This window comes from Phocoena sinus, chromosome 3 (assembly GCF_008692025.1).
Source record: "Phocoena sinus isolate mPhoSin1 chromosome 3, mPhoSin1.pri, whole genome shotgun sequence".
NCBI classification, from domain to species: Eukaryota; Metazoa; Chordata; class Mammalia; order Artiodactyla; family Phocoenidae; genus Phocoena; species Phocoena sinus.
Genome location: NC_045765.1, coordinates 42506047 through 42533855, shown reverse-complemented (window position 1 = coordinate 42533855; position 27809 = coordinate 42506047). Strand labels below are relative to the sequence as shown.

General features: G+C 44.3%; 1 protein-coding gene across 7 annotated transcripts in view; it reads left to right on the top strand.

Moving 5' to 3' along the window:
• Window positions 1-4387: 4387 nt before the first annotated feature.
• Window positions 4388-27809, top strand: part of GRIA1 (glutamate ionotropic receptor AMPA type subunit 1) — a 307667-nt gene continuing 284245 nt past the window's right edge. For 3 of the 7 annotated variants that reach the window (XR_004349192.1, XM_032626637.1, XM_032626636.1), the window contains exons 1-2: window positions 4538-4841; window positions 7869-8006. Coding sequence is in view for 4 of the 7 variants with exons in the window: in XM_032626637.1 (XP_032482528.1) it covers window positions 4760-4841; window positions 7869-8006 (220 nt within the window). In the remaining 3 variants the exon portion in view is untranslated. Of the gene's footprint in view, window positions 4842-7868; window positions 8007-18330; window positions 18338-25089; window positions 25142-27809 lie in introns of all 7 variants that reach the window. The other 4 variants (XM_032626638.1, XM_032626635.1, XM_032626640.1 and 1 more) reach the window with 3 other exon arrangements.

Here is a 27809-nt window from a genome sequence, read left to right as displayed (position 1 = left end):
TGCCTTTTTTTATTTTTTTCTGTCCAAAGCAGTTGTTATACTTTATATATTTAAAAAAAAAAACCCACACACAAAATCCATATTTCTGCTCTCTTTCGAAAGAAAAAAAAAATCAGATCTGGCCACCCTGGGCCTACATCTCCTTATGGCAACAATCAGCTGCCTTAGAGCCCTGCAACCACCTTTGCACAGGGCGTATAGGTTCTAGTTCTCTCTGTCCGCACTGCCTCCTCCCCAGCGCGGAGGCTCGCTCACTTCATTCATCTCCCGGCTTGGCCCAAGGAGGCGTGTGAATGTGAACCCCCTGGCCAACACCATTCTCCTTGATTTGTGTAAGGCCAAAGCCAAATAAATAAACCTGAGGCTATTTTGCCTACGTGGTGGTGGGACTTATAGTATGTGGAAGACGTGAACCAGGATACGTCATAACTGATTAGGGGATTGGGTGCCGTGCTATCTCTGGGACACAATTTGAGCTACATTAGGAGAGCTTTTCCGCTGGCCTGTCAAACGCCTGGAGTCCCTCCATGAGATACTGGTCCATTTGGACTTTACGGGACACCCATCTCCAGGGATCCCATTTTAAAATGTGAAAAGTCTTGAAAGAAGATGAATCTCAGTTTTCTGCAATGTCATACAATGGAGAGGGAGACCAGAATGCAGTGCTGGTGTCTAGTCCCGGGTGTGCTAGCTGCTATGCGCCCTTAAGAAAGGTGTTTCAATCTCAGCACCACTGGTATTTTGGACCAGATAATTCGTTGCAGGTCCTGTGTGTTGTAGAATGTTCAGCAGTATCCCTGGCCTCTACCCACCAGGTGCCAATCACACCTCCCCAGTTGTGAGAACCAAAAATGTCTCTAGAGATTGTCAAATATCCCCTGGGGGAGAAAAATCCCTGCCCGTTGATAACTACTGTCTTAAGCTAACCATCTAGCCACTCTGAGCCATATTTCATCTGTAAAAATAGGTTCTAATTCCTGTCCTTGCACGGTTGTTAGGAGAATGAAGTGACATGTAAGATGTACAAATGCTGTGTCAATCACAGTTTAACATGTATCTGTAGGGTCGGTTTGTCATCAATCACAACAGATTATGAACTGTCAAGTCTTTCCAGACTGATACTGGAGATGGCAAATAGATTGGGAGCTGTAGGGAGGGAAGGTATGAAAAAACTAATGAAGGATGACATCAGAATACGCTACTTAGGGAATGTGTGACACACAGTCCCAATCTCTGAGGCTGAGACATAAGAAAAGCACCTTCCACCAGTGGTCAGTCTCTTTGTCCTCACATGCATTCCTGGTCATATAACCTTCACGCTAAAAACATCCCACGGCTCTCTGTTGCCTGCCAGGAATTCAGTGGCTTCCAAATCCTGACCCTGGCCTTTTCAAGGTTTCGTATTTCCCTGCCCTCTCTTCCCAGTCTGCACCACTGGCTCCAGGCTCATGGAGCATATGGCGTCCTCACCCGCCTTCAGCCCCTGCAGGTGCTCTCCCCTTGGTTTGATGTCTTCCCTCAGGCCTCACTTTCTGCCTGTCCTTTCCTCCTTCCCAGCTCAGCTCTTCTGAAGCCCTGCTGGTTCCCCACAGACAGACATATTGGTAGCGTCCTCTTTTGCTCCCCAGTGTCGAGCTCACATCTCTATTAGAGCACGTGTTGTGGGCTGCCTTGGATGACATTTGGCTGGTTTCCTCTGTATTCCTCCTCTACCACGTTCACCTGGCTTGAGGCAGAGACTGTGTCTGATTCCCTTCCATAACCCCTGCACCTGACTCCCTGTTGGATACAGAGTAGGTTCTCTACCAACATTTGAATAGAAATAGGATAAACAGTTAACCCTAAATGTATTTGACCTAGATGCCTAAGCTTGATATATGTAAGCCCCGGGTTTACTTGATGATTGAATAATTATGTATTTAATAGACCAAGGAGAGCCACTGACCATACTTAAGCAGGGCAATGACATAGGTAGAGCTATATTTTAGGAAAATCCATTTGACTATATGATTTATAATGATCATCAAAAATGCATCATTTTGACTCCGTTAAGTCCCTCTGCCCCAAAGTAAGCAAAGCAAATCTTACCCATTACAAGTAGGCGTTGAGGTTTTGCTAATTAATCCCTGTGAAGGGCTTTGAGATCTTGCTCTGAAAGGTGACAGAAGTGTGAAGCTTTCAGTGACAGCCTAATTATTATTATTACCAGGCACAAAGCTCAGAGAACTTAAAAGATCCCCAGGTACCATTCAAAATACTAAGAGACAAAAAATGCAAATGGAGAAATTTTAAGATGGAATCACTGAATCACAGATCTGGTGTGTTGGCAGGGACCTCAAAGGTGATCTCTCCTGATCTGTTCTCACACCTTCCCAAGCTGATACTGACACTGCCTCTACATCCCTGCCCAGTCCTTCCTTCTGTTAGAGCCTAAGGGTTAATAGCTTGCACGTGATGGTAGAGGTTCCTGTGTTCAAATCCCCAATCTCTTCCCTGTTAGCAGTGAAACAGGGGTAAATGATTAGGCCTCAGTCTCTTTATCTATAAAATGGGGATTAGGAGCTTCCCTGGTGGCGCTGTGGTTGAGAGTCTGCCTGCCGATGCAGGGGTACACGGGTTCGAGTCCCGGTCTGGGAATATCCCACATGCCGCAGAGCAACTAAGCCCGTGCGCCACAACTACTGAGCCTGCGCGTCTGGAGCCTGTGCTCCGCAACAAGAGAGGCCGCGATAGTGAGAGGCCCGTGCACCGCGATGAAGAGTGGCCCCCCACTTGCCGTAACTAGAGAATAGCCCTCGCACAGAAATGAAGACCCAACACAGCCAAAAATAAATAAATAAATGATTTTTTTTTAAAAAAATGGGGATTAGATTACCTGCCACAGGCATTATTGAACAAGTAACTGATGCACGCAACACTGCTTAGAGTACCTGGCCTGTGGGAAAGAATAAACATTAGCTGTAAAATCACTTGAGCTAATTAATACATGTGAAAGTACAGAGGAAATCATAAAGCATCTGACCTCCAAGTTGTTCCTAGTTTGGGGGCTCCATGGACAGTCAGATATTTCTTGCAAATCCCAACACTTGTCCTGTGTGTGTATGTGATTATGTAATCTTGGTGAGGGAAGAGAGGAGTTTTTGATAAAATGGCCTAGTCAAGTGGCAAAGCAAAATTAGGTCCAAAGTCTATTCTCTCCTGTTCTAACTGAGCAAAAATGGACTTTCCTTTTCTTGGATTTTCATCTGTTGGGTGGGAGTTCTGACCAGGGCAGTGGGCCAACTGGTAATTTCCAGAGCATTCAAGTTCATAGGTCGAATTGTATGCTGGTCCTGAAGGTCCAGGCTCCATCTTATCAGATCTATGTCTTTATGATTTAATCCCTGGAGCCTTGTTTTTTTTCATCTGTAAAATAAGAGTCAGGGCCACTTCCCAGGGCTGGTATGAGAAGACAGCGAGGTAACCCTGTGAAGCTTGTTCAGAAAGTGTAAAGTCCTGTGACTGCTTGGACTGCTGCTTTGCAACCCACACAATTTCTCTGAACACAGCTGTCCTCTTTATAGGTTGTTTCAGCAGAAGCGCCTGTCCGGGAAGGTCTATGGAGTTCCAGTTTACTCTAGACAGGACCAGAATCCAGAGATCCCTGAAAGAAGCCTGGATCCTCTCACTAGAATCCCTGCAAAATGACTCATGTAATTGCTCTGTGTAAGTATCCTTAGCCTTTATTGTACACCCACACGATTCTGATGCTATAGATTCCTCTGGAATGCAGGGGAAGGGGGAAGGGGCTCATCTTAAATGCACAGGATTGAAGAGACCACCAATTCCCCTTGTAAAGGCAGCAGGGACCACCAAATGTCCAAGTCAAGACACCTGCCTTCCAGAGCCTTGGGTCTGTCTTTCTGTCATTCCTCCCCGTGTGGGAGGTGGGTAGCTTTTTTCCTTTAAAGCTCCTAGGAGGGATTTCTAGGGTCTTCCCTCAGGAATTAGTTGTAGGAATAATTGGGCCAGTGGAGTGCAGGAGATATATCCAGCACAGACCTTGCGCTCCCAGAAAAAGTGACCTAGATCAAGCAGCGGGTGGATGGAGGACTACTGTGGGGACCCCCTGCCACCTACTGACTTGCAGCTGAACCCACATTCCCAGTTGCATCTGCCAGGCTGGGGGCTGGGGGAGCCGGGGCAGAGAGAGCTGAGGAAGGCGGGGGAGGGCGAAGGGGACCGCAGGGCTGTCCCTTTCGGGCGAGCAGGCTCCAGGTATCACACCCCCTCACCCGCCCGCCCAGCCAGCCATCGGCACACCCAGCAAGGAGACTAAGGTGAGGATGAAGAGGCAGGGGGTGATGCTGGGAAGCCTCGGGAACTGGCTCGCTGGTGGGTACTGGCGTAGAGCTGGCTGCCTGTGAGAGCGTGAGGGGGAGAGCGAGAGAGCAAGGGAGGGAGAGGGAGGCAGGCTGCGAGGAGAGGAGAGCAGAGGAGAGGGAGAGGGGGAGCAGCGCTCAGCTCGCAGGAGGACAGGCTTCTCTTTTCCGTGCTCAGTTAATCTGGCTGTCAGTTGGTGTTAACGCTGCAGTTTAAGCGCTGGGATTCCAAGGGAAACAGACAAACCTCGCAGAAGGCAGGCAGGAAGCAAGCGAGGAAGGAAGGAACGGCAGGAGGAAAAGAACAGGCAGAAGAGAGAGAGGAATAAAGGGAAGGGGGGAAAACACCAAATCTATGATTGGACCTGGGCTTCTTTTTCGCCAATGCAAAAAGGAATATGCAGCACATTTTTGCCTTCTTCTGCACCGGTTTCCTAGGCGCGGTAGTAGGTGCCAATTTCCCCAACAATATCCAGATCGGTGAGTGAGAGGGGCAGCCTCGGGAGGGACTTTCTGGGTCTGGCCAGTTTTTTGTGTTTTTTTTGGGGGGGGGGGGGTGGAGGGGGTCTGTGTCCCCTCCCCCCCAGCCCCACTGCGGGCTGTCTTGCTTGGCTGTCTATGCAAAGCTGTCCGGTGATGTGAAGACTTGGACCGCTGGCATGGGGAGGGGTCTTCTCTGGATGGGATGCGGGGCAGAGAAGGGAAGTGCGCTCCCACACAGACACACACACACACACACACACACACACACACACACACACACAGGCAGAAACAGGTCCTCACACACCACTCACATTCTAGGCATGAGCATGTGAAATGGAGGACCCACCGCTTTGGAGGAGAAACAATCAGGCTGTAACAAGGAAAGGGGTGGTGGGTGTTTAAGGAGTTAACTCCGTGGCTTGGTAGATGGTGCCCGATTTCACCTGTTTATATAAATATGTGTGGTGTGTGTGATTATGCATTAAATATGCACATATACATTTGAGAGAGGCGGTGATTTCTCACCTGGGGGAGGGGAAAGAGACCCTCTAAAAGAAAGAATGAAGGATGCTGGGTTTATTGCAGCCACTAAAATAATGCTAAAAAGGCCCCCCACTCTAGGTGAAGGGGGCTCTCTCTCCTGCTCTGGACTCTTCTAGCTGCCTTCTGTCTGCTGTCTGCCATGCTGGGCTGGTGGTCCCCACTCCTCCGATTCTGGAACTTCCTAGCCTGCCTTTTTTCCTACTCCTTCCATCTCCCACTCCTCTTAGATTTCTCCATCCACAGACACGGTCTACCTTTTACACACACACAAACACACACATCCACATGCTCCTCTCCCCTCCTCTTAGCCTTCCCCATCGCTGAGCTCCAGCCTCTCAACTTGGACACAGGTTTCAACATGCTGCATGCTTTTCTGTTCCCCATTTCCCCTTCCTGGTTGTCACGCTCCTCAAAGGACCCTCACCCTCCCTGTATTTATGGGGCAGCCGACAGCTATTGCTCCTCCTAATAATAACGGGTGAAAGCGAAACAAACAGAAGCAGTCACACCAATAACAACGTGTGTCCACAAGGGCTCGGGGATTCAGTATGACCAGCATCTCAGGGCTGTTTATGTCCCGGAATCCGGCAAGCTGCTTTGCTTGGAGGCATCTTGGTGGGTCTGGGTTCTGATTTCTCTCCCCTGACACGGACATTGCTCCACTAGGGAAAGTTCACGTTCCTAGGAGTTTGTGTCTCTTGTGTGCGTGTGTTTGTGGGGGGATGTGGTGCAGGTGGTCTTTTGTTGGGCACATATGTGTGGCAGTATCAGTCTCTTTTGGCCTCTCCAGTGTGCTGGCTCTGAGGGTGGCTACAACAGCCATGGAGTAACTTGCTTTGTTTCCTGACACCTGTTAAGCTACGTTCTGAAGTGTGTCTGTATATGTGTATTAGTGCCTTAGACGCAAAACAAAACTTCCTGCCTCTGGGGACGCTTCTCTTGCAGCCCAGCCTATAGCCACCCACCTCCCCACCCCCACCGGCTCTCTTTCATTCATTGCAGGGGAGGAGGAAGCCAGGGAAGTGTTTGGGGTGTGGTCATCTGGGGGGGGAGTGGGGAGCATCAGAATCAAGAAGAATTTTTTTGTTTTTGTCCTTTAAAATGGAGGCATATGACCATGTATAAATCACTTGCTCTTACGTGTGGCTCTTCTTTACGTTGGTGCTTATGTATTGCCCATACTTTGCTGATTGGAAATACTTGTCTTAAGATATGAGGACTTGCTTTCTCCAAGGGTATTTGTGTATATTGCCGTGGATATATAAATGCACAGGGTGTTTTGTGTATACGTAGAGATGCTTGCTTATGTATCTCTGCAGATTTTTCATCATATTTTGCCCCAACTTGTTTGTTCAACTGATTGAACCACTGTTTTTGTCTTCACATAAAAGGTTGAAACGTTCAATTGTAGAACACATGCTGAAAATATCGCGGTCACCAGATAGTACTTGATTCTACTTGTACTGCCTCTAACAAAAGCCTTACAATTTGTTTACTGGTTGTTAAAAACAAATACATATCTACTGTATAAGAAGTTAGAAGTGTGTCACATTGGGATTGGGATTCCTAAGGAATCTGAGATCAACTTCTACGTAAACATTCATTATAGTTCAGTCTCTGGAAACTGCTGACTTTACTTCACAGAAATGCATTTTAATTTATTTATGTGTCCACAGTAAATACAAAGGTAAGGTGTGTACTCTTGTTTCTTGGAACAGGAGCCCCACCAGGCCCCTTTGCTCTGCTTGTTACTAGAACAGAATGTTTGCATCCTCTGGATATCCTTAAGCCCCCAGAGCTTTGAAGCCCAAGGTTCTCCCAGGCAAATAAACACGACGGCAATCCCTTATGTAACAAGTCGTTCCTGGGATCATGAGTGGTGAAAGAAGCAGCAAAACACTGTTTGCAGAAAATCAGTTTTCAGAGGAACTGAATAAACCTTAGAGGATCGTCATACAGGTCTTGCTAGGTCAAAGACTACAAGGGCCAAAGTCAAAGCAAACGGCTATAGTGCTGGAGAAGCTCATAGGCTCCCAGAGCTAGAGTTTACTCTGTAACATGTATTAGCACTACTTCGTGTAAGGCTCTGTGATGAGAAATGGGTCCGATACAGGAAAAATTAGGCACGGCTAGGGTTTACGTACATGCGAGAGCATAGGCCGCCTAAGAGGCTTGCACGAGAAAGGAGGAAGAAAAACTCCAAAACGCTCCTGTTTTCTCTGACGGGAACTGAGTTGAGGGGTGAACAATCAAATATTTGGTCAGTGACAGATGTTAGAGCCCTTGTCACATAAAAGCGCATCTGTGGAACTTGAAGCCTCAGGGTCCAGGTGAGTCTATGTGAATTCTGATCCCCACTCCTAAAGGCAACACCTAGTGAATACGGCCTGGGGAGAAGAAGAGGGCCCAACTGGGGGGCGCTGTTGAGGAATCAAACCGGTCTCTAGCCCAGATACCATGTTGCATTTTCTTTCCTCACAGGGGGATTATTTCCAAACCAGCAGTCACAGGAACATGCCGCTTTTAGATTTGCTTTGTCGCAACTCACAGAGCCCCCAAAGCTGCTCCCCCAGATTGATATTGTGAACATCAGTGACAGCTTTGAGATGACCTACAGATGTAAGTAATTGCTTCTATTTCTGAGATTTCTTTCTGCGATCGACCAATGAAGGGAGGGCCTGTACGTAGGTGGCGATGTTGCAAAAAATGACGAGGTGTCATCTGTATTCGTAGCAGAAAGCCCTCCAAGAAAAATTTCCAGGGCCTTCTGAGTGATTCCATCAGTTGGTATGTTAGATCCTGTAGCATTTCATAGAATGGGTTTGCTTTTTCACTGCCAGATAACTTTCAATGCCAGCACGACGAGGGCTGGGGTTGACTGCATCTCCCCTACACCTCGCAGAGGTTTTCTGGTTCCATTGAGAGTTTCACACTTAGGAAACTTCTGAGAGGCGTAGAATAAAAGGTTCTGACTTAGAGAATGTGGCTTAAAGTGCTTACGCCTTTCCTGTGCACAGTTAAAAGGAGAAAACGTCGCTATAGCTTGATAAGGAAGGATAGCTGAGAAGGTGTCTATTTGGTTTCCCATTTTTAGAAATGACCAATAATTATTTTAAAAAATTGATGCCTCGGGCTCCCCTGGTGGCGCATTGGTTGAGAGTCCGCCTGCCAATGCAGGGGACAACACGGGTTCGTGCCCCAGTCCGGGAAGATCCCACATGCCGTGGAGCGGCTGGGCCCGTGAGCCATGGCCGCTGAGCCTGCGCATCCGGAGCCTGTGCTCCGCAATGGGAGAGGCCACGACAGTGAGAGGCCCGCGTACCGCAAAAAAAAAAAAAAAAAAAAAAATTGATGCCTTGATTATTTCCAAAATACTTTGAAGTGACGGATGGCTTACACAGTTTTTAGGATGGCCTTTGAGCACAAAACAGAACAGAGGTGATCCCAAGAAGGAGAAAAGAGAGGCCAATTTCTGCCATCTGAACAGAATGCATTATAAAATGCGGGCAACAAACACCATTCTGAGTTTTTCTGACAACTAGGGCTGAAAAGGAAACCTGTCTGGTGGCATGACTGCCATTTGAAGACAGGTGAAAGCATAAAATTTAATCAGTAGAGACATTTTCCCTCCAGGGATTAAGCTCAAATAGGAATTGATGGCATGGAAGTGTGAGCTGAATGGGCAAGAACAACTCGAAAGTGGATTAAATTGGCACTGCAGGCTCTGGGTGCCACTGTGGCCATGGTGGCTTCTGCTGAGCTGTAGATGGCAGAAGGCATGCACCATATTTCCTTCATTGCTTTCCCACATTCCCCTCCCGGTGAGCTCTCCATGATTTGAATTGAACACACTCAAACTGAGAATTCAGCATTCTCCCTATCCCTAAGACCACTCGTAAGAAAATGTATATGCAAATTCCAAGAATTATAATTATTCCAATTACTCAGCCATAAAAAAGAATGAAATAATGCCATTTGCAACGAGATGGATGGACATAGAGCTTATCATACTAAGTGGAATAAATCAGAGAAAGACAAATATCATATGATATCACATATGTGGAATCTATAAAAATGATACAAATGATCTTATTTACAAAACAGAAACAGATTCACAGACACAGAATACAAACGTACTGTTACCAAAGGGGAAAAGCGGGGAGGGGGATAAATAAGGAGTTTGGGATTAACAGATACACACTGCTACATATAAAATGGATAAACAACAAGGACCTACCGTATAGCACAGGGAAGTATATTCAGTATCATGTAATAACCTATAATGGAAAAGAATCTGAAGAAGAATATATATGTGTGTATATATATATATATATGTGTGTGTGTGTGTGTATATATATATATATATATATATGACTGAACCACTTTGCTGTACACCTGAAACATTGTAAAGCAACTGTACTTCAATAAAAAGAAGAGTTATAATTATTTCAGATTCCATTTACTGAGGACTTACTGTGTGTCAGGAACTATGATAAGTATTTTATGGACAATTATAGTAACATTCATTACCGTTTATTGAACATCCACTGTGGTCCTGCAACACACTAATTGCTTTTCATGTGTTAGTTTGTTTAATCCTCACAGGAGCCCTGCAGTGCTCTATATTATCTTCCTTTTAGAGAAGAGGAAACTAAGGCTGCAACAGGTTATATAACTTGCCCAGGGTCACCCAAGAAGTAAATGGTGGTCTTGTGGCCCCAAGGTACATGTTTCTGAGCACTGCGATAGATACAGAGATCCCGTGGTAACTTGATCAATTTCACTGAGATTACCCAAGAAATAAAAGGGAATTTTCAGAGTTTTATAAGGCAGTGGCCTGATAAAGCACCTAGGCAGAAAACCTTATAATGCTTCAAATTGTAGCCATGATTTTGCACAGGAGTGACCCACTGAATAAATAAAACAGCAATTCTGCATTCTGGTAATGCTGAGGTTGAAAATCTTGTCAACTGTGTTACTCACTACCCTTAAAAGTGAGCTGCAGTTTAACTGTTGAATTGTAGTTCTGTGAAACTATCTCCCTGGAAAGCTAAAATAATATTGAGTAGGTATTTGGTTATTAGATAACCTCCCATTTCTTTCAATATGGCTTAAAGGAGAATTTTTCAAGGGACGATTTAGGTGTGGGCATCAATGTATCTAAAAACCACCAGAGATTATGCATAACCTATTGCATGCATGTGCATATTTTAATTTATTCCCTGGGTAGAGGCTCCATAGCTTTTGTCACCCTCTCAAAGGGATCCATTACTCTAGGATTATTTGCTTAGGGAACCTAGAAGAATAAATGGCTGGCATGTGTATTCACTCATACTGCTGAGAACTGTCTACAACAGAGCTCGGTGGAAAGAGATGTTAACTGCTATTCTAGTGTCAAGGTGTTGACGGACAGGACAAAATAATAAAAGACAAAAATTGGAGGAAATGTTCTAAGGCAAAAGGTGGTGCTTCTGTACCGTTATCTTAACAACCTAAGACTTGATCTCTAATAGGGTTGTTGGCCTTTTATTGGAAGGATTGAAATGTGATACAGGCAATGTCATCCACTGTGGTTAATGAACCGGAAGTGAGTGGATATGGGTTCTTGAACTTGATTCCTGCCATATACCAGTGTATAGTTTTCTATGAATTTGGTCATTCTTTTTTTTTTTTCCTCCCAAACTGTTCCTGTCTTTATTTATTTATTTTTTTAACATCTTTATTGGAGTATAATTGCTTTACGATGGTGTGTTAGTTTCTGCTTTATAACTAAGTGAATCAGCTATACATATACATATATCCCCACATCTCTTCCCTCTTGCTTCTCCCTCCCTCCCACCCTCCCTATCCCACCCCCTAGGTGGTCACAAAGCACCGAGCTGATCTCCCTGTGCTATGCGGCTGCTTCCCACTAGCTATCTATTTTGCATTCGGTAGTGTATATATGTCCATGCCACTCTCTCACTTTGTCACAGCTTACCCTTCCTCCTCCCTGTGTCCTCAAGTCCATCCTCTAGTAGGTCTGCACCTTTATTCCCGTCTTACCCCTAGGTTCTTCATGACTTTTTTGTTTCTTTTTAGATTCCATATATATGCATTAACATACGGTATTTGTTTTTCTTTCTGACTTACTTCACTCTGTATAACAGACTCTACGTCCCTCCACCTCACTACAAATAACTCGATTTCGTTTCTTTTTATGGCTGAGTAATATTCCATTATATATATGTGCCACATCTTCTTTATCCGTTCATCTGTCGATGGACACTTGGGTTGCTTCCATGTCCTGGCTATCGTAACTAGAGCTGCAAGAATTTGGTCATTCTTTAAACGTTTCTTCAATGCTATGAACTGATATGGTCATTGGAAAAACAGATGATAAAAGGTCCTTACTCTTAAATGGCTTACAGTCCAATGGGGACTCTGCTGTGTGTCCAAGAACTGAGAGGGTACTGGGCAATTGGGGTAGCTATGGTGGCAATGTAATTTCCACCCTGCCTGTAAGATTCTTTGTTAACTTTCACCTGAGACTAGCGAACCCTTTGGGGCTGTGTCCACTGTGATCCACTGGTCTGGGAAAACTGATATCTGTCCCAATTTGGATTGAGTAAAAAAGTGTCGAAGGGAGCAGAGAGGTTTTAGGTATGATGCCTTAACTAATCATCTATTGAAAACTAAGAAAGCATCTTATTGAGATTTAATTTCATGTGCTTTTTTGAAATCTGGACTAGTAGTTAACCTTAAGTGAACTCTCCAAGTCTTACCTCCAGAAAATAACCGAATCTTTATTTTTTCATCATTTTCCTGTCATTTGTTTTTTTCCTATACATTTTGCTATTCATGATCCCTCCACCAGAGGGTGGAGAAGGGAAAGGAGAGGAAGTATAACATGAACCATTCCTGCTAGATGTATTAGCAACAGGGGACATTAAAAAAAAAAAGGCGGAGTGGTCCTTAGAGGGCAGGGAATGCAGGGGAGAGTATCGCTAACACCTCCAGCCAAGATGAGAGTTCTGCGTCTTCTTTGCATTCCATCTTTCCTTCTTTCCTTTTCCACCATCATTAAGGGATAAAGTCTGAATCAGCAACCCAAATGCTTTAGGATCTCCTCTGAATATACTTCCAAGCCCACAAGGGCAGGAGTTGAGGGGTCTGTCCATAGAGATGGTAGTTACTGACTAGCTGTTCAGCTTATCTTGGTGTCTTTATGGTAAGTATAAATAAAGGGACAGATGAAATACTAATTGGGGTTCCTATTAGATTTCTGAGGAGCACTGTTGCAACTTAATCCTTACTTTTCATTTATTCATCCATTTATTTGTTCAGCAAATACACGCTGAATTTCCATGCCCAGCACAGTGCCAGGTGCTAGGAATATAACGGCCAACAAAGAAGACACAGCTTCTTTCCCTGTGGGAGTTACAGTTTAGCCTAGAGATCCTCAAACTTCAGCACACAGAAAATTCACCCAGGGAGCTTGTTTAAAGCAAGACTCAGGGGCAGACTCTAGACTTCCCGAATCAGAATATTCAGGAGCTGTGGCCCTGGGGAGATTTGGCAGCATTTAATACGGGCATCCCACTTGACGAAGCTCTTTAAAAACCTTGTATTCCTTTAGCAAGCAGTTTTTGCGCCCTTAACCAAGTCCAGGCGTGGTGCTAAGCACTAGAAATGCAGACAAAAGTAAGACATGTTCCCACCCTGGAGGACTTTATCCCTAGTGAAACCGACCGTCCTATAAAGAGAAGTTAAAAATGTAACGTTGTAAGTGTTACAGCAGTCACTTGCAGGGAGTGTTAGAGATGCTTTGAAAAGCAGGGTTGGCCTCTCAGAGGGTGGTGGTTGATTTGAGTCTCACTGATAAATGGAAGCTTTCTAGGAGGTCAAGATAAGGGGGCCAGAAGGAGATGAGGCAAGTGTGTTCCAGGCAGAGGGAAGAGCGTGGGCAAAAGAAAAGAGAACGCTCTACCTGGTTCTTCCCCTGCTCTGACCTCCTGTGTCCCTCCACGCTGGGCCTCTCATTTGCCAGTCGTCAAACGCTGAGGAAGGGGTGACCCAATGGCTATCCCCAAGCCACTTTCAGCACAATGTTTAAGAAGCATTGAATTGCACGTTGGAATCTGGGCATCTTAGCTCTCCTTGAAATTTCAAACCATTTGGCAACACTGGACCCTGGGTCGACGTAGCCCCAGTTGGCTAGGATGGGAGTATCCCACCTGCATGGCTTCTCTCTCGAGCAGCCCACTTCTCTCCTTTTCTTCACCTGCCTGGCTCCTGGAAGCATTGAGCTTTTAAGCCCCAGTTGATTTGCTCTGCAATGTTGCCTGTGTTGTGTGATTAGAGGTCAACCCTACCACCAGAATGTGAATTGCTGTTCAGAAAGACCATGTCGAGCTGTTGTTTGGTGTTGCTGAGAACACCTGGCACAGGGCTATTCCCTTAACACAAATAAGCAAATGTCTCCAGGAATCAGAGAGTGACACAGCATAGATGCTGGGAGCTTAAATAACAATCGGATGGAATGCAGTGTGCCTATTTCCAGTGGGTCTCCCTCTGTCGTGGACCTACTTAGGAAGCCCAAGGGCATTCTAACAAGATGTTGGGTGCTGGCAACAGACACATGGCCTCTTAGCTTTTGCCTGAGCATCCCTCATCATTTTCAGAACTGCAAACTAACAGTTCCAGAGACTTGTTTTGCCTGACCTGCATGATGCTTTTCAAAATTTGGGACAAAAATCCGAATTTCTGGCTTCTTTGGAAAAATTTAGGGCATCACGCAACTCTGGACCCACATTCCTGCTCCGCTTCTACTGTCTAGAGCTGAGAAGCGCTGACCGATTTAAGTATAAGGTATAATCTCTCAAGTTTACCGAAGTCCTGACCACTCCTTATCAGACATGTGGCCAGTATAACAAATTATGTTACTTGGCCAGGCCTGCAAGTAGGCCAATGTGCTCACACCTGATTTATATACTTCAGCATCTGCCATTTTATTATTTTATTTTAATAATATCTATTCCTCACCCTGCAATAAACAGTAGAGGCCACAAGAGATATGTAACTCCTGCTCTCAAAAAACTGGTCTAGGGAATTCCCTGGAGGTCCAGTGGTTAGGACTCCGTGCTTCCACTGCAGGGGGCACGGGTTCAATCTCTGGTCTGAAAACTAAGATCCTGCAAGCCGTGTGGCACAGCCAAAAAAAAAAAAAAAAAATTGATCTGTATGTACTAATGAAACTGTTGGGAAGATAAACAAGGATTATTCTGAAGACCTACCATATGCCAGAGACTTCACACATGTTGTCTTATTTATACTTTATAATAATCTTGAGAGGTTACTATCTCCAGTTTATAGATGATGCTACTGAGAGAATGATTAAGTGTCTTCTCCATATTACCCAGTGAAGAAGAGCCTAAACTAATATGTGAAGCCAGCTTTGCAAACTCCAAAATTCGGTGAGCTTTCACCCTTTTAAGATAGAGGAACATTATGGACACAAACAAAGTGAAACGGCAGCAAAAGAGCCCAACACAAGAAGTGCCAAAAGAAGTGAAGTTTACGATTCAGGATTAGGTGCTAAGACTTCCAAGGCAGAGGCAGATGGCTGTGGATGAGGAACACTTCTTGCAGGAGGTGGAACCGGAGCAGGTACTGAAGGGTGGAGCAGGTTCGGGGCGTGTCACGAGAGGAGGGTTTTTGCGCGGGTGGAGTCACAATATTTCTCCTCCCCTCCCCTCTACCACTACGGCGTATATTTATTTTCGCAAGGTGGAGAGTTCAGACTTTATCTCTTGCATCCATGCTGAGCTCCCGGTTACATGGCAGATGTCTGCATTTCTCTGGTTGATGTTACAGTGTGATTGTGGTTTCTCCACCTTCACCTCTGCCCTCACTTTGAGACACACAGGCCCCAACCTTGTCTGTGCCTGACTCTTGGTTCTTAAGACAATATTGACGATCATAAGTTTTTTGATGCAGAAGAATGTGAACATTGCTTCCTCTATTAGCTTGAAGACTTCTGCTGCGATGGGTGAGATTACTATTCTTTTAGAGGCTCAAGATAAAGTAGTCATAGAGGACATTTGGGAAACAGTTAAGATTCATTTATGTGTTCGTGCGTTCCTTCAAAGCACTTTTACTATTGCCCCCTATGGAGCATATGTACCATTACGGCCCCCTCTCATACCCTTGCAGACAGCATTCATTGATTACAGAATTCTTTTCCACTGAATCTAGACATGGCTTTAAATTCCCTCTCACCGGAACATTCCAGGCAGTGACTACAAATTGGTCAGAGTCGCAGTTGATACACGAGATAAAATCCATTTGCCATTTACAAGGCATTACACTAGGAATTGGGGGAGCTGAAATGCATTAGTCATTGATTCTCCCCTTAAGGGGCTCAGGTTCTTACAGCGAAAATAGGCATGCACAAAAAACTGATATAATGGAGAGGTTCTCTGCACTCCCCTTCTCTCACTCACACACACATTGAGAGAAGGGAAGGAAAACTTCCGGTTGGAGGGATCAGACCAGGTAGGTAGAAGGGCAGGTGGAATGGAGATGGGAAGATAGGAAGATACACACGTGTGCACACACACACACACACACACACACACGCACGCACGCACGCACACACCAAGTCTGACCAGTGAAGAGGATATTGGATTGAGATTTGAAGACATGGACTCAAGTGCTGGACTGTTTTCTTGAGTCATTCACGTGTTAATTCAGAGGTCCACTCCCAGGCTTGTTTGTGCGATGAAGCTCCTATGACCTCTAAGAGTCCTTCTAGGGCTATATTTCAATGATGAGAGTGCGTGGAAAACTCCAGGAATACACAATTAAGAGAAGAAGCTTTTGTACCAGCCTTTGGCTGGACAGAGGCTCACTAAACAAATTGAGACTCTGAGAAAAGCTCTGAACCCTGTCCGCCGAGTTGCACAGCCAAGCTACATTTGTATGCAGATACAGGGGAATTAAGCCAACCATGGGCCTCAGGTGCATTCATTCAATATTCCGCTAGTATTTATGGAGTGCTTACTACTGTGAACAGAAACAGAAAGCAGCCCTGTGCTCATGGAGCTTACTGGCTAGTAAGGGATGCAGCTATTAGTCAAATAATCATACAAATGAGTGCATGGTTATAGATCAGGATAAAGACGTGAAAGAAAGGGCCATGATTCAATGAAAGCATATTACAAAGGAACCGTCTTTGGGCAGAGAGGTGAATAGGTGTTTGAGCTGAGAACTGAAGGCTTTTGGTGATGTGGTGTCGGGAACAGGAGGAATATTCTAGAAGCTTTCTGGGCAGAGGGCTGATGGGGGGGGTAAGGGGTGCGGGAGTATGGGGCTGGGGACGGTGGCAAGGGCCAGGCCTGGTGGGCCCTGTTATGGAACTTGATCTTTAGCCCAAGAGCTGTGGGAAACCCACTGAAGGGTTCTAAGCAGAGAAGTGCCACGTTCAGATGTCTGTTTCTCACCGGGAATCAGAGGCTCAAGAACACTTTGCCGCTTTCAGGTTCCCTGGAGACTTTTTGCTAATGTCTTTGTTCCTTTACTCCCGTCCCCAGTTTGGGATGGAGTCTGGCAAAGGAAAAGGGACAGACGCTGGGGGCAAGGGGAAGCTCTTGGCTGGGCACAGGGGTCATATGCTGTATGTGGCTCTGTGGTGTGTCTGTGGATGTGCTCCCAGAGACGAAGCTGATCCAGCAGAGGGCCAAGAAATTTTGTGTGCGGAGGCAGAGAATCATCTAGAACTCCACTTAATTGATCAGATGGGAAGGCTACACTACACTGAATCCTGGCCTCCATTCAAACCGGGCAACTCAATGGTCCTCAAGTTCACACTGCTGTTTCCTCCACCTACACACTACGCCTCCCATATTCCCTTATCGAAATTCTGTCCCTCTGGTCTGTCCTAGCTCTTGTATCATCTTCTCTCCTAATCCTCCCTTGTCCCAGCCCCCCACATTCACACACTCCTCTGTCCCGTAGCCCTTTGTATCTTCCTTGTAGCTGCTGTCACACTTAGCCATGGGTTTTAGTTGCCTGGACCCTTATTTTATCTGCCCCACTGGACTAAACAACTTGGGGGCAGTGACCTTGTTTTCTTTAGCTTCCCATCACAGTCTCCACCAGAGAACGGTGTGTGGTGGTGCTGGTCAAGTGAATGAATGAATGAGTGAATGAATGAATGCACAGCTGTATATTATGTAATATCAACGGGCAGGGATGAAAATAAGCCTGCCTCATTGCTGTTTATGGGGTAGTATTTGGATATTATGAATTCTGAGAGTCCCAGCAGGCTGTGTTGTAAATTCCCGTGGAAGACGATTATAATAACCGTAGCTGGAAAGTGATGGAGGTGAAAACCAGTTATAAGTCCAATCAAAAGCTCATTCCACCTCCTTCTAGATGATGGTCAGTCAGGGTCCAAAATAAGGTATAAGGCTCCATTTTCTAAATAAAGGATTTCCGGTTCAAGGCCTGGCTCTGCCATGGATGCCTTGCATGGCTTGGGCAAGTCAATTCTCTTTTTTGAACCACAGTTGCTTTCAGATGAAGGTAATAATTGTACCACTGATATGTGGTTATTGTGAGAAGGAGTAAATGATTGCTAATTTCAAATCAACTTTCCACTCAATAAAATGGCATCAAGTAGGTAATTTTATTCTCCCTTTTTCACAGATGAGGAAGCTGACTTCTCAGGGGAGTGAGGGGGCAATGGCTTGGGTTTCTGGTTCCATCCCTAGACATGTGCGGGCTGGGAGGGCTTTCTTCATTTCACTGTCTGCTGTGTCTGCCTACTCCCTTGTGGATGCTATAGCTCCCCTCCTGTGGCAGCAGCCCTCCCCCCCCGGTGTCAGTGCCTGCTTCTTGTGTAACACAGCCCTGAGCCCTTTCAAGGGACCTGTGCTGCTCCATGGCAGCTGCAGTCAAGGTGTGCAGTGTACAGAGGTTACTGGAAATCTCTTTCTATCCCCGACCACTCCCATGACTTTGGTGTATCATAGCTTGCTGTTCCAAGTGCACAGGGAAGCCCAAGGTCACGGGAGGTCCAGATCCCAGGGAATGCAGGCAAAATCGGGGTTAAGGAGGCAGCTGGAGGCTAATGTCATTACATGGAATCTCTAGGATGGAAATGAACTTTTTGAGACTAGCTTTTATTTCGTGTACAAAAGTAGCATGCATATTACAGAAAGCCATGTGGACACAAACACCAAACAAAATAAAATGTGTGTAATTATAATATTAAGGATAAACTCCCCATCTTTTTTCTGAATATATCAATTAAAAAATTAAGAGTATATTTATATTACTGGCTAAGAACATGATTTTTTTACTCAGTGTAACACGTGTTACTTTGAACATCACACATTCATCTTAATGTCTTCTTAAAAGCTCAACGTACACACATACCCTAACTTACTTCATCTATTGCCTGTTATTGGATATCTAGTTTATTTCCAAATGCTTTTTCCTAAAAATAATGCTATGATAATCATCCCAATAAAAGTTCAGTCATTTGTATATATCATTCTGATTTTAAGAGCATTAGAGACCAGTGGGGACAATTTCCAATGAGATTTAATAGAAAGGCATATAGAGGAATTGAAATAAGTTGTTCAATGCCAGCTTTCACATTGACTTGTATGACCTTGAGAAATCTTTGTGTCCAGTTTAGTTTCCAGATGTATAATATGGGGTGATAATACCATATTCTCAGGGTTATTAGAATAGGCAAATGCCATTACTTACATGAAAGGGCTTTAAAAATTCAGAAGTGCTAGGCAAATGCAGGGTAATATAATTAACTAGGTATTTTGTCTATTAACACAGTGTTTTTGGCTCAAGAAATTACTGCTTATAGAGACAAAGGGGCAACCCCATTTGGGCAGTGAGTAGTCAGGACTCTTGGTGACAAGTGATAGAAAACTAACTGGATAGTTTTGACTTCAGGTACGGCTAGATTCAGGGGCTTGAATGATATCATCAGGCTGCTGATAGACCCTCTAGATTTGGGGGCTTAGCTTTTCTCTAAATTGGCTTTATACTCACGTGTCAGATCCTGGCACAGCCAGCCTACACCTGCCCATCTCAAAGTCCAATGGAAAGGGAACTTCTCTTTTGCCCTCAGTTCCACAAAAGTCCTAGGTCTGATGTCACCGAATAAAAGTCAGGACACATGCTCATTTCTGAACATGACACAGTGGGCTGCATATTCTCTTCTTTAGATCATTCTATGCCTAGTCATATGGTCAGTCTTAGAGCTTGCGGCAGTGAGAAGTACCAAATAGATTGTTGGTTTCATTCAGTCTATCCAAACTACGTGGACCTGGGGGAGCAGTAATTCCTCCAAAGGACATCAGGATGCTATTACCAAAACAATGGACATTAGATGCTCAGTAGGCAAGAAAAAAAACACAGATGTCCTCCCACACACATCAATTCAGAAGGGAAAATTCAGAGAGGCTGGAGCTAGACCAAGGGTCAACATGCTAAGGCAGAGAAGAGCCACCAACGAGAGGAAAGCGTACAAGGGACGCTGGTGGATAAGGCAAGATCAGAGGTCAAAAGGTTTGAAATCCAGGCAGACTCATGAGTCAGTCAAAGCTATGAGGAGTCTTTGCTAATCCCCGCTCAGCCAGGAGCAAACAACAGTTTTAGGAAGTGTTGTCCACCCACATGGGTGTGGCTGAGGGTGTCCCTTCTGACCACTCTTTGACAGAATGTCGGGGCTGTCAGCCCTAAGATACCTGGTGATCTTGAGGCACCTCTACTCTTTCCCAGTGACCAAGACATTCCCTGCTCTACTCAGACACTCAAGCTATCATGCACAAACCCTTTAACAGTCCCAGTTGGAATCTTGGCTGCAATTCTGATGAGCCCACACCACCAGATGGTAGGCTCTTCTAATTGGTTCTATCTCTTCTAGCTTTTGGCAGAAATGAAGCCTTCCCTATGCCTCAAGACAGGGGATAGAGAGAGCCAGGATGAAATGAAAGCGGCTATAACCTCTTGTAAACAGGCAGAGATTTTAAATTAGTCCTTGTCCAAGGAGAACAGAGTGGTATGGTTTTTATCGCACTAGGTCATGGATTCACCATGGACTGAAATTCTAAAACTAATGCTGATAAAACACAGGATTGTAATGACTGGAAAATTGTTTAGCTAGAAAGGTCAACTGGTCTAGGGGAGGGCATTCGTTTATTCAACCACTGATATTTATGGAGCATCACGGTAGATTAAATTCTTATTTGGTAATTATTCATCTCTTCCCCAAACTCCTTGGAAGAGTATATCTATTCATCTCTTCCCCAGACTCCTTGGAAGAGTATATCTCCCTGCTCCACTAATGTTATGTTTGGTCATGTGACTTGCCTTGGCAAATGGGATATTATTAGGCATGTTTCAAGCAGAAGCCATGAGAAGAACATGCCCCAGAGAGCCTGCTGCTCCCAGAAGAATGAGAAAAGCAAAAAAAACAGAGGTGCTGCCGTCAACCCACAGACTGAAGTCTGAAGCAAAGCCATCTCAGCTGACTGGCAGAACTGTGAACACAATAGTAAATGCTCATTGTTATATACCATTGAATTTGGGGTGGTTTGTTATGGAGCAATAGCTGACCAATAAAAGCAACTACTGTATGTCCCACACTTTGCTAGGCCCTGAGGGAACACTGGAGAATGGTAGATATGGTCTTGGTCTCCATGGAGCATATGTTCTATAGGGAGATAGGAAATAAATACATTTATGTATAAAAAATTGTAATAGAGATTGTTACTATGGTCATAGGAAAATAGGATGTAGCGACAAATCACTATTGTAGAAGAGAACACCTACTTTGGATTAAGTGGTCAAGGAAGACCTCTCCAAGGAGGTGACATGTAAACTCAAATAGGTAAGTTGGAAAGAAGCCAGACAGGAGTATGATCCCCTGCATAATGTGGAGAAACAGACACATGGGCAAGTTACATTGAGAATCTTGGTCTAGGCTGGGGAGAAGGAGGGGCTCTGAAAAAATTTCTTGCAAATCAGGTCACTGCTAGAGCAGGTTGTCCTCGAGCAGATGCTGGCTTGTCTGCACCATGTTGCATGTGCAAGTCAAGGGTTGACAGATGCACGTGCTGCCAAAGGCAAGACAGCCACTGGACGTGGAAGCCACATAGCACAGCAGAGGAAGAGGGTAAGGCTTCCTAGGGCATTCCTAACAAAGAGGTGATGGCATTGGCTATTCTTCCTGCCCTGGCTCAAGAATAATCAAGAGTTGTTTCTGTTGCTTCTAAGGATGGCAGGAGAGGTGTGGACGTGCGTCTGTCTGGCTGTCCGTGTGTGTGTGTCTGTGTACATATATTCATTCTTTCACAGGGGAAGGAAATGAACTAGACAGCTTCCAGATCCCCTTCCAAGTCTTTGATTATAAAACTTAAGAATTCTGAGATTTAAGTTATATGTGAAGGAAATGTTAAATCAAAGAACTTCATCTTAGCTCTGTGCCAAACTCCATTTGTTAACTGACGTGGTTAATTAGGCCAGAGTCTCTCTCTCGAGCAAGCGGGATAAGCTCCAGCCATCCCTAACCTATCTGGTAAAGCACCTGGAGGTGTCAGAGCTCCAAGGAAGGGCAGAGAACATCTAATGCAAGCCCTCCATTTAATCTGCACTCCAGACACTGACAAGCAGGAGTCTGGGGGGATGGGAAGCTCATAAGGGTAAACATGGAGTCTAGAATCTGGGTAGTTCATTAGCTTTGATAAAACTACTTAAGCGGCACTTACCACCTCTTCTTCCTTACTCCAAGATCATTCTGAATACCTTAAAATATGGTTTCCACCCTAACTATTCTAATGAACCAGTTTCTCTAGGGTTATGATAGATTTCTCATCAGCAAATATTATGTTCTTATTTCTTGTAGCCTAAGATTCTAAGAGAGAATCTTCATACCTCTCCGTAAGAACCCTTAGCTTTGTGATGCTATGTTCTCCCCACCATCACCCCTGGGGATCTCTGTGACCCTATCTCCTCCCTTTTTCTCCCCAGTGTCTACCCTTTCCCCAAGATGATAGCTTCTACATTTGGGGTTAAATATATCAAAAACAGAATATATCAAAAACAGCCACCTTTCCTACTAAACCCTTCGCTTATCCCTCACTTTATTTCTGTTGAATCACTCCCTCTCAAAATGTCATGTCTGGTTTGATTCCTCAGACTCTGTCAACCTCTCCATCCAATGCTATAATCGGTTGATTTCACCGCCACTATGACTCTTGAATCTGTCCCCATTTTTCTTCTTTCTTCACTGGATTATGTCTTTGGCCTTCTGATTAGTCTCTCCATGTTATAATCCAGTTGCCACACAGTGGGTAGATCAATTTCTTGAAGACTGTTTCTAATCATGAAACTTGTTTGTCTTAAACAAGTTGTCAATGTCTCCCCACCTTGTTTGAAGTTCAGACTTAGCCCAGAATATGAGTCTCTCAATAATATGGTCTCAGTCTCAAAAAAGTAGTTTTGAGACTTATCTAACCCAACATATTATGTTCCAGCCAAAGCAGTCTATGCAGAGTTGCCATAAACATGCCTCTCTATCTCTCACTGTTTTGCTTTTGTTCATGCTTCTGCTTCTACCTGGAACAGTCCTCACCACCAGTAAATGAATGGAGCATTAATATTTCATTGATGTATTCAATCAACTAGCATTTACGGAGCACCCCTCTTTATTAGACCCTGGGGATGTAGCAGAGAACAAAATCAACCAAGTCCCTGTACTCTCCGGGTCTGTATACTGGTGAAGAAACAAATAAATATAATGATTTCAAATCGTTGTTAAATGCTACAAACATAGCTAAGTAGAGTCATGGAACACAAGTTAGGCTAGAGAGCTGCTTAAACAGGTGGTAGGCTTCTCTGAAGAGGCAATACTTTAACGGAGCCTTGTTATGACCAACAGAACTTTCTGCAATGATGGAGACATTCCGTATCTGGGCTAATGTGGTAGCCACTAATGACACATGCCTATTGAGCATTTGAAATGTGGCTAGCATGAAGGAGGAGCTAAATCTTTAATGTTATTCGATTTTAATTCATTTAAATTTAAATAGTCACAGGTGGCTAATGGCTATCATATCAGACAGCTTAGATCTGGACTCTGTAACTTTCCAGACAAAAAGAATAGTAATTGTAAAAACTTTAAAGTGAAAGTAAGCTTGTGTATTCAAAAAACAAAAAGAAGGCCAATGGGGCTAAAGCATACTGAGCAAAGAATGAGGCAGGGTATTTTGTAGGCCATGATAAGAAACAGAGGTTGACTTAAAATACGATAAAGATCACTAATGGGGTTTATTTTTGGGAGTGGGTGATCTGATTTACACTTTTAAACGATTACCATGTTCCTCTGTGGAGAAGGGAAAAGGGGTAAATTGATGTGAAAACAGTGTGTACCAATCAGTTATTGCCACCTAACAAATCACGTCAAAATTTTAGTGGCTTACACAGAATCTCTTTTTTTTTTTTTTTTTTTGCGTACACGGGCCTCTCACTGTTGTGGCCTCTCCCGTTGCGGAGCACAGGCTCCGGACGTGCAGGCTCAGCGGCCATGGCTCACGGGCCCAACCGCTCCGCGGCACGTGGGATCTTCCGGGACCGGGGCACGAACCCGTGTCCCCTGCATCGGCAGGCGGACTCTCAACCACTGCGCCACCAGGGAAGCCCCAGAATCTTTTTTTTAAACAATCATAGTCTGCAGATTGACTGCAGATCATCTGTTCTAGGCTGGATCAAGCTGGATGGAGTGTTTAGGTCTGCCCTGTGTGTCTCTGTTTTGGAAGTGAGTGTGAAGGGGTGGCAGCTAAAATAGATCTGGTACTCTCATGGAGGATCACAGGAGCACAACAGGCGAAGCCTTATCATGAAAGCCTCTTATTGTGTTGTGTCTTCTAATATTCCATTAGCTCAAGAAAGGCATGTGAGCAAACATAACACTCATGGGGCAGAGAAATACACTCTGCCTTCTGAGAGGGATTATGAAGCTACATGGCAAAGGGCATAAATGTGTAATTCTATCACAGTAACCCAGTGCACCACAGAAGAAACTCAGGGAGACCCACTAAGAGGCTCCTGCAATAATGGACACAACAGATGAAGGTGACTTGCACCTACCTAGTGACAGAGGAGATAGAAGGGCTAGCTTTGAAATCTATTTTGAAGGTGGTTAGCAACAGGACTTAGTGATGGATTGAATGTAAAGTATGAGATAAAAAAGCAGACCTACTTTCCAAGGTGCTTCTCAGATATTACCACTGTTCTGTGAAACTGTTTCTCATTCTTCCTGTATTCATGCCTGATATAACTGATCTCTTCATCCTTTATTTTACTAGCTCCCTTTTTTGGTACTGCTTTTATTGGCCCTTCTGACTTCCTACCTTTTCTGTACCTGGGGAAAGGTCATATCTACTATTAAGACCCTGAGCTCTTTGAGGGTGGGAAAACAAGATTATTTGTACATGCAACCCAACTGCTTGAGACAGATGCTCAAGAAATGTTTCCAGGGTAGTATCATGGTTAATCACAAGGACTTTGGAGGCAGCTTCCTAATTTTGAATCCTGTGTGATCTTTACAAGTGACTTCACCTCTCAAAGCCTTGGTTTCTTGTTTTGTAAAGTGGCAATGATAATGCATTTCTCCTAGCATTGTTGCAAGGGTTGAAGGAGATAAACTTGGAAAGTGCTTAGCACAGGGCCTGGCATAGTAAGTACCCAATAAATGGGAGCTATTACTGTTTGTTCAATTTAATTGTTTGTGATGACAAGCTTCTCTGGAAATGCTCTCCAGAGTCTTCATCAGAAAATCCAATGTTCTTGTTGAAATGAGGGGCATGGAGAATAAAAAGCGCTGTGGATGCGATTTTGTAATTTAGTTAGGAAATATCTAGATCTGAGGTTTCTTTGATCTGAAAACGACAGCAACAACAAAACCCCAAAATAGAGCCACTTTGCTACTTGTTTCCTTTTACCATCTGCCAAGATGGTTCCTTTTAGTTCTCCAGGTCTTGCTTGGAGTCAGCTGCCTTAAAATAATAAAATAAAATAAAATTTAAATCTGGTCCTGTACTTATTTGGGAATGAAAAGGCAAAAGGCTTTAACTAAATATATAGCTAGTTGCTGCTGGAGTGAAATATAGGGCAATGGTGACTGAAATGTTTGAGGAATGAACTGCTCTGGGAAAATGGATTTTAGGATAAAACAGAGGATTAATAAGGACCTGACTTTTTAAAAACATTTGTAATGAGATAGTGTCTGAAAGGTACTCCTCTGCTTTCCTGCCTTAATAAGATGTCTGTTTTGATCCTAGTTTAATATTGCCTTGACCACAAGTATCCGCTAGGTCCGGGGGCATTCTAAAATTAAATTGTCCAGGATCGTAGATGAGAATGGGTGAAATAACCAGAAAAGAGCCCATGAAAGAGGTGAAGAGTTAACATGATGAGTTTGAAGATTTGGATGAAGTTTTCCGGAGAGCCCTAGAAGATACATTTGAAGAAGTGGACTGGTTTCAGACCAGAGAAATCTCTGAAGCCAGGAAAAGGTATTTTCAAGATAGAATAATAAATTAAAATTTCACAACTGATATTCGAAAGGTCCTCTTTATATAAAACAAAGATGGTTTTATTTACTAGTTATTAGAATTATCTTCCACCAGAATAAAGTTACCTTCATTTTCTGAGTGCGAAATGACACAGACCATCCCCATTTCTACATGACTGACAACAAAGGGTTCGTTGTTAAAGACCCGTCTAGGCTATGTTTCCCATTAGAACTCTGCTGTTGTGAGGCTAATAGGTTTTCCTTGGGGAGGAAGATTAGGGGAGGTTATATGGTCACAAAGTCTGTAATGTTGGATTAAACAAAGCAGAGGGGTGTCTATTCTTCAGGATTTTGAAGGCCCTTTAATATGCTAAGGTGTTTTGTTCATTTCTCAGAGGAGGGGAGAATATGTATTTTACAAATTTAATAGTCCCTCTTTTTACTAAATGACCTGTTAATACCCTGTGGGACTCAGTGCCTGGTCTGATCCTGTTCTACCTACCTTGAAACTAAGGCCCAGAAAGTACAGAGGGCTTTGTCTGCTGGGTCATGATTCTTACAGAGGACTTCTGATCACCAAGCAAGACCTCATTCCACTTTTACTGGCTCCCTATCAATTCTTGGAGCCAGTCCTCCAAACAGTTTTACCCAGAACAGGGAATTACTGGTGGTTTCAGGAAGAACTAGTAGTGTCCAGGGAAGCAGTTGCCAAATTGGCCCAGGCCAGCCTCGCTGCCATGCTTCCTTTTCTCATTTTCCTGCAAAGCCAGTTCCGAGTAACCAATGCTTAGATGTCCATCCAGGAATGACACCCAGCCTCTGTACTACTGGTTTTCTTTTTTAAGCCCCAAATCTGTTACAAAATGAGGCAAGTTGAAATAAGTTCCTTTTAATGTAACATGTAAAGCTAATATCAAAAATAAAAGAGGCAGTTTGCAGAGAGGCTGAAGAGATGCTGACAAACAGTAGGGAGGATGAGAAGACTGCATAGGGGGACTTTGCAGTGGCCTTGAGGCAGCAAAATTCATTAAGCTCCAGGCTTTTATCTGACAGACCCAAATCTATTCTTAAAAATAGTATAAAGAAATCTGGTGGCTGGACCCACTCTACTTTGGATAGTTGGACTTTAGGCTTCATGGGCAGGTTACAGGAATAGTGGTTCCATAATTAAAGACCATGATCAGGCGGCCCAGGTTCTGGAAGGCATTTCCAGTGAGAATGCTCTGAGAAGGAAAGTCGTACACTGAGTATGGCTCAAGCTCTATCCCCAAACATCTAAACAGCCACCTTTGGTAAGAATTACTTTTATTCTCTGTAGCTTCGGAGGCCAAACAAAGACCAGTGAATGGAAGGTTTGGCTCGACAGATCTTGGTTCAGCATGGCAGAGCCCATTCTAAGAGTGTGGACAGGCTGGTGGTGGAGAGGGTTTCCTTTATCTGGTTCTGGGTATCTCCTAATCAGCATGGCTACCGGAGACCTGGCCCTTTTACAGAAGTACCATACCACCTCCACCCTGCTGACACAGTGTCACTGTTAGAAAGGCATCAGTTGGTTTCAAACTTGCCCTTGCAGCATCCCTGGGCAATAAAGACAAATCTTCCTGAGTACGGTACTAATTCCATGAACTGGTGCTATGACTAAACTGTCCCTCCAAATTTTGTATGTGAATTCCTAACCCCCAATGTGATGGTATTTGGAGATGGAGTCTTTGGAAGAACGTTAGGTTTCAATGAGGTCATACGGGTGGGGACTTCACGATGAGATTAGTACCCTTATAAGAAGAGATACCAAAGAGCCTGTGTTAGTGTTCTTTCTCTCTTTATAAACACACACA